Source organism: Hydractinia symbiolongicarpus, chromosome 5 (genome assembly GCF_029227915.1).
Source record: "Hydractinia symbiolongicarpus strain clone_291-10 chromosome 5, HSymV2.1, whole genome shotgun sequence".
NCBI classification, from domain to species: Eukaryota; Metazoa; Cnidaria; class Hydrozoa; order Anthoathecata; family Hydractiniidae; genus Hydractinia; species Hydractinia symbiolongicarpus.
Window position 1 is genome coordinate 16,858,282 of NC_079879.1, and position 12,561 is coordinate 16,870,842.

The 12,561-nt window shown below is 35.2% G+C and overlaps 1 protein-coding gene across 4 annotated transcripts in view; it reads right to left on the minus strand.

The window, feature by feature from the left end:
• LOC130645009 (uncharacterized) overlaps nt 1–12,561 on the minus strand; it is a 54,047-nt gene that overhangs the window by 41,237 nt on the left and 249 nt on the right. For 3 of the 4 annotated variants that reach the window (XM_057450841.1, XM_057450842.1, XM_057450844.1), the window contains exons 2-4: nt 1,961–2,448; nt 1,669–1,877; nt 1,066–1,266 (exon numbers count right to left, since the gene is read on the minus strand). In XM_057450841.1, the coding sequence (XP_057306824.1) occupies nt 1,066–1,266; nt 1,669–1,877; nt 1,961–2,448 (898 nt within the window). The remainder of the gene's footprint in view (nt 1–1,065; nt 1,267–1,668; nt 1,878–1,960; nt 2,449–12,561) is intronic. The other variant, XM_057450843.1, reaches the window with a different exon arrangement.

Consider the following 12,561-nt stretch of genomic DNA (forward strand, 5'->3'; position numbering starts at 1 on the left):
ACGAACTTTTTTGACATTTTCAGATTCAATTTTTTAAGTAAAGGGCAGCGTGTATACTGAAATATTTACTGACGTCAGTAAAATTTATATGACGGATCCTTTCCATTGTCATTCCTTCTATCTAAGTGGAATTTTCGCATAACTTATTTTTAAGCGAGTTTTTCAGACTCATATGACTCACAAGTTGAGAAACTGTCAATAATTAAAAAAAGTTAATACAAGGAAATTTGACCTTCAGTTTATGTGCATGATTTATTTCAGCCACACAAGATAGGCAGCGCAACCATTACAAACAAAAACAATCTGAACATTTACTTCAATGTTACAAAGATGAACTTTCCAGCAGTTATAAATGAAAGTCTATTAAACCTTCGCAAGTGTTGATAAGGCTGAAATACACAATCTGTTTAAACAGGAGGTAAAAACCTAATAGAAAATCTGTAGGGGAAACTTTGTGAAAGGTTTCTTGTCTACACATAATTCGTTTAAATGACAACATGCATGAGTCTTACGAATCGTGGCAAGCAAAATAAAAATACATGTCGCCACGGTTTTTAAAAAAACGAAAGAAAAAAGGACAATATTTATATGGGTAAAACCTTAGCTAAAACAAAAGGAAAAATGCACATTTTTAAGATTGAGTCCAGATGTTTTTGATAAATTGCTTGCAATTAAGAGTCATCCATACAAAAAAAGGTTAACACCATTTCTTAATTTTTTGCTTTTGCCATTTTCACTTGTTTTTATCTTCGTTGTTTTTTACTGTAGCTATCTTGTTTTCAACTGTATTTTGCATAATATTTCGAAAGTTATACATGACATCAAATGTTTAAAATAATAAATTCACGAAACTTCAATAGAGAAAGATCATCTGTTTAATCAAAAAAGATGAACACATCCATCTTTTTGAAATGATGAATCAGTCAAATTTGACAGGTCAAAAAGTTTGACCTATGACTCATCTGTCAGGTTTAAACCTTCTGTTTAAACGGTTCATGTATTTTATCCTTTAAATTCTTTAAAATTATTTTTTAAACTGTTTGGAATAAAAACAAAATTTCTTACATAACCTCTTGCATAGGATATATCTCCATTATGAAATATAAATCTAATATCATTATTGTTAATTTCTTTGCTGATCAGTTTAGCAGTTGTTACAGCTTCTGGGTAAGGATCAACACCCATATCACCATAGATAATGAATTTGTATGAAGTTTGATCACCAACCAGAAGTGGTGTTGTAAAATTGTTAACTCGACTCATATGCTTTGAATAAAAGTAAAGATATCATAATAAAATTTAACCTTAGAAAAATTCCTAAAAAGCATTAAAAGACAGGTAAAATTCCTTTTTTCAGCAAACTCATCTAAACTATGTGAAACCCTTCCCAAATTTTTTGTATAAACTTTTGAAACATACTGTTTCAACTTGTTGACTTTTTATAACTTTTAAGTTACCATTGGTAACAATTTTGGTATGACGTCATGTCTGTTGTCATAGGGACTCATCAGTTAACAGGTAATGGGAAAAAAATATGAGACAAAAGTTTTTTTGGAAATATCCTTATCAAAACTAATTTTAAAGCCCTTTTTACACAACTTAAACATTTGAAATAATTGGCCTGTTTTGGGTCAATACACAAACAATCAGCTAGCATTAATCACTTACGCCTTTTGTTCCATATGAATAATAATATTGTGTGTTGGGTTTTAAATCTTTCAGCAAGACATCATAAGTAAATCCGGGATGCCAAAATCCTGTAGAATTGGCAGGTGACATACACATGCTGTCAGCTGTGTAGGTATGAACAATTGTTTCATATTCACTCAGCGGCAGATCCTTAGATGCCCCATACTTGACCACCGTTGGTTGATGCACTAACAAAGAAAGCAATCAGTTGTTTTCAGTCTAAAGATAAACCTAAAACACCATTTTTAAACAATGTAGTATCTCTTCTCACCTTCTCCTGAGTTCCACATAACTCTCATTTCAGTTGGTTTCGTCGTCATTGCAATATGACCTTGTAATGGGGCAAGAAATCCTCCATCATTAAAATATATTTCCTGACTGACAGCAACAAGCTGAGAATATGTGCCACCAGCCCTGTAGTACTTAAATACACATGTAGAACGCATATTGTATACTTTAACAGTATGTTTACCATTCCCAGTGTTCCAATCAGGACTTTGAGTCACATAGAAATAGTCAAGGTAGTGATTTGGGTTATCGAAAGCAGGGCAATAAAATGCAATAAAATCCTTTGGTTGCACTTTTTCAACATTATTCCACAAAACAGTCACTTTACCACCATTCTTGATGTTATTTTGCAGGACTTTTAAAGAAGCAGTTGTATCACTGGCTAAAATATGGTTTACAAATGGTTTCTTGATGTCTTTGTCATAGTCATCTGAGTTACGATTTAATAGTTTCCCATTACTTAACATACGGCTAAAGAGAAAAATGTATAAGTTTCAATTGATTAATCATCAAAGCATTAGAAACTAATTTTTGCATTGAAAAGATATTTCTCTATTAGGTTACCAAACATGTGAAACAAACAGCAGAGGAAACTCATGTAAGTAAAACTTTTGTGAGAACAAAAACTTTTTAGATAAACTTTCACCAATCTACAGTACTGTAACAAGGTTTGTAAACATCGTGCTCGTGTAACGAGCGTGGTGCACACCTAGAAACCGATAAAATCATGGTCTTTATGTATAACAAACATTCAAACATTCTATGCCGCCTGATTCACAAAGGATAAATACCTATTATATAGCCAGCTTTTTGACAATGAATTAAAACAACAAGTGTTAATTTATTTTTTTGCCATCGGCTTTTGATTTAATTGATAAACTAGTACAGTCTTTTTTGTTTTACAATAAAAGTGATAACAATACCTCAACTAACAAAATATTTGCCCTACTTTGATGCTGTAAATAGCGACAATGAAGAAGACGTAGACAATGAACTAAACGATTCTGATACTGAGTACACCTTCAACTAATGTCTTGTAGTCTTGAAGGAAGTGTATTACACGAATTACCAGAAAACTACACAGCTTACAGCATCTATGGGAGATTGTTAAGAGGCATGTTAGTAGAACTTTTAGTAACTTAAAGCTTTTATTGCCTCAGCTATTTATAATGCAGTCTTTTTCAGGAATATTTGAGGTGTCCCATGATTCGTACGTGCAAATCAAGTAACGCGTGCAATTTGAAACGCACATGCAAAGGACTCTGAGGTTAACCTTTGTTGCGTATTCATTTTGCGGTAGAAAAGTTTTGAACCGTGCACCCCAAACACGATGATCGAACGTCTATGTATAGCGACTCTCTTAATCTTAACTTCCTTGTCCGAAATAGTATGCATAACTATACTGCCATTTTTAATAATTTATTGTTTATTTGTCATCACAAGCAAATAGGCAAAAATATGCTTCGCTTGGGTTTCGTTTTTAAAATTGTTTGAATAAAAATAACGCTGCTATGGTTTCCAATTGTTTTGTCAAATGAAGAAATTATCAACAATTAAATCCATGATAAAATGTCTGTTCCGCCTGTAAGTGCAGTTTCGCAGACTTGCTTTATCCGTGCTCCGTCGGCGTTCACCTCCGCATTAGTTAAGGACCGCATGGCTGGATTTCTTGAGTAAGACCTGGTTACAAACGACGAAGGGGCTGGGCAAAAGAGATTTATGACTATGTAGTTCTTTTAACTAAGTCAGGAGCCTGTGAATTAGCTAGGATGGTCAAGTTAGCTATGAATAGGCTTGCTCGTGGATTAAAAGGACCAGGACCAATAATTCCAAGATTTAAAAGTGTCCGACCAAGACGGAAATCTATTGGACGTCTAAGAACACGTCCAACCGAACAGGAAATGTTGATTTTCAAAACTCAATATTTATTTTTCAGGCGTGCGATTAATCACACACCAGAAACGATTTAAGCGGGTGTCAAGGCGTGCTCGATTGCACGCCTGCACTAAAAAAGACTGATGTCACTAAAAATAAATTGCCAACCAAAAGTATGTATTGGGATAGTGAGGATTTTGTGGGAAATGATGGAATTAGAGACATAATTAGTCACAATGATTTAAAGACATCCTTTTAAACTTGCTTTTTAATAATAATACAAATGCTGAAATATTAGATAAAGGTAGTAAAGTACGACCATTAATTAAACCCTTCAACGAAGCGTTTTAAAGTGCACTTTCAAATGAAAAGGAACAAACAAAGCTTCGCAAGCATATGACTAAGTTTAAGTGTCACTCATCTATGAAGCAATATCTGCAGTTGAAGCTGTTCAAATGGGGATTTAAATGTTGGTATCATTGTGCAAGTAAATCAGAGTATCTCTATGAATCTGACTTGTACTTAGGAAGAAAAAGATCCCTGAACTGAACTTAAGCAAGAGTGTTGCACTACAACCAAGTGAAAAGTTGAAAGATACATATTGCACCTTATTTTTTAATAATTTTTCATAATCCTAGTCTTATAGAATAATTTTTTCATGATGGTATCTATGTAATTGAAACAGTGTAGAGTTATAGAAAACAAATGCTAACAATCAAGCCTGATAAGGAGTTGAAGAGAGTACTCATCATCATCATCATCATCATTCTCGGCTTAACGTCCGTTTTCCATGCTAGCACGGGTTGGACGGGGTATATTAATGACCCTCTTCCAATCTGATCTAGACTGTGTTAGATCTAAACTCAACTCCCTCTCTATCAAGTCTGTCCTTATAACCTCCTGCCAAGTCTTTCTCGGTCTTCCTCTAGGCTTTGCCCCAGGAACTATCAAGTCTCTACACTTTCTTACCCAATTATCCTCCTCCATTCTTTCCAAGTGCCCCAGCCAATTCAATCTTCTTATCTGGATAACATCTTTAATTCTACAGAGACTTAGCCTGCTTCTTAGCTCATCTGAACTCTTTCTGTCTCTCAGACTGGCATTACACATCCACCTAACCATTCTCATATCATTCCTTTCTAAACGGTCAAGATCTTCCTGCTTCACTGCCCATGTCTCACTACCGTACAACATAACACTTCTTACACAGGCCTCATACAACCTACCTTTCACCTCAATTGACAGGACTCTGCTAGTCAATAAAGGAAGTAACTCTCTAAACTTTTTCCAAGCAGAACCTATCCTGCAAGTAACACTTCGTCCAACACCCCCTTCACTGCCCAACATATCACCTAAGTAACAGAAGTTCTTAACTATCTCTAACGAGCCACTGTTGTACATCATTAAAGCTGGAAATACTTCATTCTCTATAATCTCACCTTTGCAACGCTTGCATACAAACTGTATGCCAGCTCTTAACCTTCCACTAATACTACTGCACTTCTTATGTACCCAATGCTTGCAAGTCTGACAAAAAATTGAGTTACTACCAACCCCTTTCCTGCAAACTCCACAAGGCCACTTTCCAACTACAAGGTCACACTTGGCTGCAATGCTACTTATCATGACTTTAGACTTTGCTGTGTTTACCTTCAGCCCTTTCTCTTCTAGTCCTTTCTTCCACTTCTCAAACTTTTCAACAATTCTTCCATCGACTCTGCTATGAGAACCAAATCATCTGCATACAATAACTCCCATGGGCAACCTGTTCTGAACTCCATCGACAGCGCTTCTAAGACTAGAATAAACAACAAAGGACTAAGTACAGAACCCTGATGTACACCAACATTTACACTAAATTCATCACTAAGTGAATCGTTAATCTTGACACGACTTCTAGCATTGCTGTACATAGACTGAACCATCGTAACTAGCCACTCATCTACACCTAATTTTCTCATAGCCCACCAAATAACTTTACGTGGCACTCTATCAAAAGCTTTCTCTAAATCTACAAAGGCAAAATAGAGATTCTTTCTCTTTCCTAAATACTTTTCCTGAAGCTGTCTGAGTAAAAATATTGCATCTGTAGTGCCACGCCCTGGAACAAAACCAAATTGCATCTTATCTATATCAATTCTTTCTATAAGTAACTTATCAATCACTCTTTCAATAACTTTCATTACTTGATCAACCAACTTCAAACCTCTATAGTTACCCCTTTCTAATGCATCACCCTTGCCCTTGAAACAATTCACTATTACACTCGACTGCCACTCACTCGGAATAGCACCATCCTTTATAATCTGGTTAGCAAGACTTGTAATAAGCTCAACTCCAATATATCCAAATGCTTTTACCATCTCTGCAACAATACCTGATACTCCTGCAGCCTTGCCAATCTTCATTTTCCTAATAGCCTCCACTACCCATTCTGTCTTGATCTGCATGGCTGGCCCTTCTACGACATCATCATCAGACAAATTATCCTCGTCCCAATCAAACTCAGTGTTAAGCAACCTCTGATAATGATTCTTCCAAGCTACCCTTTTCTCCTCCTCTGTGCTAGCCAAAACACCTTCATCATTACGTATACACTTCTCACCTACAATATCTTGATTAGTCTTCTTCATTTGCTTTGCTATCTTGAATACCTCATTGCGCTGGTCTTCCCTTCTTAACACATCTGCAAATCTGTTTCTCTCTGCTTCTGATTTTGCCTTATACACTGCTGTACGAGCCCGACGCTTAGCTTCTAAGTAAATATTTTTACTACCACCTGACTTCCACTCTTTCCAAAGTTTCCTCTTTTCCTTTATACACTGGTCAACCTCATTATTCCACCACCAGGTCTGTCTATGTCTAGCTGGTCCTTTCGTCCACCCACAGGTATCATCAGAAGCTTCTAGAAGACAATTCTTCAAAGTAGTCTAAGTACTTTCAACATTGTCACTATCACATTGACTATTAGGCTAACTGCTGAACTTTTGCACTAAATTGTCTTGCTACAATCTCTTCCTTCAGCTTCCAGACTTTTCGACGGGGCCTGTACTTTCTCTTGGCTTCTCTGACACTCTTAAAGATAATATCACAAACCAGCAACCTATGCTGGGAAACACACTCTTCCCCCGATATAACTTTCACGTCCTTCACCACTTTCTTGTCTGACTTTCTAACCAAAAAGTAATCTATCTGTGTTTTACAACCACCTGACTCATATGTTATCAGCCTACTCTGTCTCTTACTGAATGATGTGTTGCAAACCACCATGTCCGTTGCCATTCCAAACTAAAGCAATCTCTCCCCTTCCTTATTTCTGCTCCCAAATCCATAGCCTCCATGCACACCTCTATAACCTTCAGATGACTTCCCAACATGACCATTAAAGTCGCCGCCCACCATGACAAGTTCAGTGTCTCCAAACTTTGATGTGACTGCTATTAACTCATCATAAAACTTATCTTTATCTTCCTCACTGAGTCCACACTGTGGAGCATAAACTGACAGAAAAGTGACAATCCTATTACCTATCAAAAACTTTATCACTATAATACGACTATTAACACGCATAACATCTATTACTTTTTCTACCCACTTCTCTGCAACCAATATGCCAACTTCTCCATATCGATCACTATTACCAATCCAAAAAAGCTTATACCTTGCCCTCCTACCTTCCACAAATCTCACTGAAGCTCCTCTCCACCTAACTTCCTGAGCACAACACATATCAACAGATCTACGTTCTAACATTTCAACTACTTCACCTGCTCTACCTCTCAGAGTACCAACATTTACACTAGCCATCCTCAACCTAGTGTTATCTACCTTGTGATGTGAAACTCAGAAAATATAATTTGTTGCAAATGGTATAGTAACAAAGTTGTATTGCTTTTATCCACAAATATTGATGGTATGAATAGATGTTCTAATGTGTTTCATGGTATAAAAGGATCTCCTATTAAAATTCCTATAAACTGCACCAATTCAGTCAAGTTGTATAATAAGGAATGGGTGGAGTTAACATCCTGGATCAAAAAACAACAGTCTTTTGACTGGACAGGAAGCCAAAATTCTGATCTTATTTGAGGATGTTTTTTTACATGATGGATATGGCTCTTGTCAATAGTTTATTGTTTTTGAAGCCATGGTGACAACTAGTCTGAATCTGCTCGATTTCAAAGTATAGTTATAGCAAAGGCTCTTTTTGGTAAATAAGTCGATCGTAAAAGATCTTTCCCAGAAACACGACCTGGTAAAAGAAGACCTCAGCAATCTGTTCCTGCAAAAGTTCCTATGCATTTTCAGGCCTATCAATAAGAAAATAACACCAGAGCAATAAATCGCTCCCTCAAGGTTACAATAATTTAGACTGGCGAGGAATCTGAAAAAATAGAATAAGATTATAAACGCATATTTTATCAAAGTCTTTTTATTTACTGGGGGAGCAATTAATGGCTCAGCTTGTTTCTCATTTCTCAGAATTGGGCAAACCTTGGCGTGACCACGAGCAATTGCTCTCCCCTTATTGATAGGCCTGCATTTTCCAGAGTTCCAATCAGCAAAAGGAAGATGTGTTTACTGCAAAAATAAAGGGCAGGAGAACAAACGTTTGTTCGATGTAGAACATGTGGTGTAGCACTTTGTTTGGTGAAAGACCGAAACAGTTTCACGTAACCGAAACAGTTTTACGAAATATTACTTATCCTCATAAATAATTATTTAGTGCTTAAATTCTACAATGAATGAAGCTTTCACAAAACTACACAAACTCATTTCAAATTTTCACTTGCTTTTAAAAAAAATCACCTAAACTTTGTTCGAGCTAGAAAAGCTGTGCACGTAAAAAAATTTTTATTCATGATCCTTTTCTTGTCCCTTCAGCATTTGTAAACCAGATACAAACTTATTGGAAAGTGCCATTTAGCATTTTCCAAACAGACTGTAAACGTTTTATCACAAATACAACTGATATTTAGGCCCAAGAGAGGTGCATGAATGCCTGACACACATGTGCCTACAAGTTTTTGAGGTGCGTAAAAATACAAGGTTTACACTTGTGCGCCCCAGCAGCCTACAACGTATATGAAAAGATGTGTACTTTGTGAATTTTTGAAGCCCTGCTCCGAATTATAAACAATTAAATCTACGGAATTCTTTTGTTTTTGACTACCATATTTGACAAGACCTACTCCATAGTGCACTGTGTCTTCCCCTTCATTATAAGAATTACAAGTCACTGTGCCGACTGCCATATTCATCTAAATAAATATATAGCAAGAATGCAAATCCTCGCTATATTTATGGTCATGGGGAATATTTTAAGTCATAACACTGAAAGTGAAAGTTTCGAAATATACTTCATGTTCAAAATATAGTTCAGTAGAAATAAGATTGTGAGTAAAAGTATTGATTAGCGAAAACGTCACGAAACCGAATTGATCGTTTCTGTCCAAATTCCAGGCCTGGCTATGAATGAAAGAAATAAGCAGGCAGATACAAATATAAAATATAATTAGTAGCTATCTAAGAAATGCTTAAATAGAATTAATTTAATCTCAAAATTAGATTTACTAAGAAGAAAAGAGTTTTTGCAACTAATTCTATGAATTTACCAAATGATGTTGAAATAACAAAAGGTATATAAATTAATCCGAAATAAAGAAAGTAAACACACTTGGTGCAATTCTCAGAAAATAAAATAATCTGAATGGCCAACTGATTTGCTACCTGTCATTTCTGCACATAAAGCAAAGAAAGAGTCGATCTACATTCTTCCTTTTCTGAAACGGAATGGAAAGGAACCTTTTTTCACTCACAAGATGTAAACATTTGAAGTATATGCATGCTCAGAAGCATTTTTGTTCCTGCCTGTTATGTTACAAATTATCTTAAAGTGGAAAACAGCTGTAAGTGTATGCTCATCAACCTAATTGCCAAGGCATGATGCCTTTCAAATTAATTTGCTTGCGGCACTTCGTAAAATAACAGCTCAGGGGCCAAGAGAACCCAGGGATGAGGATGCACGCTAATATGAAGCTGCAGTCTCAGCCCCAGTATATAATTTAATATAAACTCCCTTCATGCCCCAGATAATTTTAACCCTAATAATGTTTACTCTGTGAAAAGTCTTGACTAACTTACATAAATGCCTGTACCTGGCCCTGATAATTCTCATTGTTTTCAAGTTATGGCATTATCGATTTTCACGAAATAAGGCCGCGTTAATCATAACAATATGACCACTATATGAAATCCTTGATCGTTTTTTATATATACTTACCGCTTGACTTATTGTGGGAGTTGAGTTTTGTGTTAATATCTACAGCTATTGCAATATAATATTTTATAAATTCTTTCTTCTTATGTGCAACGTAGTTGCAAACTGTCCCTTGCTTCTTCTCACTAGTATTAGGGTAGTAGAATAGGGACAAAAGCACCCAGGATTGAGGTTGTAGTGTGACAAAACGTGTTTTGAAATGTTGCAAGTTCTTGCATCACATGGTCACAAGTTCTTGCATCACATGTTTTGCAACTCACCCTGCATGAAACTGTTGGTATATTACTTTAATGTTTTCTTATTTTTTATAAAATAAACATGAACTTAGTATCAAAAATATTTGATATCAAATTCAAGTTATTTCATGAAATAAGGTGATTTAAAATAACACCAAAAAAACATGTTTTTGACTTTAAACAAACATGAAATAAGAATTTATGTTCAAAAATTAATGTTATTTCATGTTAGTCACTAGAAACCAAGCTTCTATATGCATATTTGTTTACCAAGGTTAACATGCTAGAAATTCTATGATCAATTTCAACAAAAATGACCAATATTCACAAAGACACCTTTCCACTGGTTACAGGCCAGTACACAGGATACATATTTGTTATTACAGCCACAATTATATGAACTGGGGTGAGCATACAATAAAACCTTCATAAATTCAAGACTAGGTCATTCAACAATCTCTTTTTTTCTGGTTAATCTTTGCCAATTGGCTACATTCTAAGGTGTATTTATCTGTAGCTAATTTTTTTAATAAATCCTGTTCTAATAATCATATTATCCAAAATTTCCTATTCTCCCTGGCTGCAAATAGCATGTGATAATTAAACCAATTACAGGCCCATATTTTTTAGGGTAGCCATTATGTTTTGAGGAAAAAAACACATCATTCACATATAAAAAATAGGGGCTGAATTTTTCGTAAAATCTTTGTTTTAAACCTTTCATATTGTGTAGTTTTAGTTGAGTTTTCTGTGACAGTTTGACTGTAAAAAGTTTGTATTATCCCTTAACTGAAAGTTGTACCATGACATTCTCACCAGAAGAGAAACTAACTTATATATATAATTTTAATAATATATAATATATAATAATATATAAATACAGATATGCCACTAATTCTCCCTAAAAGTTTTTGTTTTGTTTTCTTTTTTGAAATTTAATAATGTTAAACCCAGATCTGAGATCCGAGCTACAGTTTAAGAAATCACGGAATTAAGACGTTCATGTAATTTGGTATACGTTAGTAAGTAAATTTATTTGTCAAGTAGTAATTACAATGTTATAAATTGTATTAAGGTGTTACACTTATTGTTGTACTACTGGTGGCGGTAGATCGGCACAAAGCATGAGCTTAAGCAGAGGTGCCAACCACCCTAAAAAGAAAGATGGACAAATACAAACTAAGAGGCAGACACAGTGACATCACAAGACATGTAAGGAAAAAGAAAGGAAAAAAAAGGGGGCTCAGGCCTATCGATTATATATAATAATTTAAACTGGATGAGCAATCTGAATAAATAGAATAAGATTATAAACACATATCTTATCACAAAGTCTATATTTTATCTTTTTATATATTTTGGTTCTTTTTTACTGTAAATTATAAAAAAGAGAACATTGAATTCCATGTCAGATGAATTGATATTGCTCAGTCCGAAGACCTTTTTTGGAATTGGGGGAGCAATTAATGGCTCAGCTAGTTTCTCATTTCTCAGAATTGGATGAGCCTTTGCGTGAGCAAGAGCAATTGCTCTCCCCTTATTGATAGACCTAGGGGGGGAGGGGGGGGGGGGGGGGGGGAACGATAAATTGTTATAGGAAAATTTGTTGTAAACTCAAAACACAGAAGTATGTCCTGAAATACATGAGAGGACGCATTTTTAAAACGCAATGGTATCAGTAGTTGTCAACGAAATGCTTGATGAGAATTGGCTGTATCTCAAAGTTGATTTACTAAAGGAGTCTAAAGGGAAAATAAATTGTAAATCATTCCAGTCTTTTACCAAGTGAAAGTGAATAAATTTTAAAGCATAAAAAGTAGACCTGACTAGGGATAAATTAATTAAACCCCATCTACCAGCACGAGTTTGGTGCTAGATAAATCAATTACAAATGTATCAAGACTAATATATAGGTAATCTATTATGGGCAAGATTATGGGCAAAAAGGATATTTTGAAGGATGACTAGATCAAAAAATTTAAAAAGTACTAAGTTGCGATATAAGGGGCTAATCCTAGTTCTATCTCTCAGGACAACAGACAATATAGCTAGCTAAGTCTTACTGAGTGGTTTTGGAGAATACTGACACGTTGCATAAGGGTGCCTTTTTGTCCCCATATTTGGCAACAAAATTGTAGACGGGAATAAAAAATAACATAGCTTGGAGAGGTACACTGACTATGGCTAAGGTTT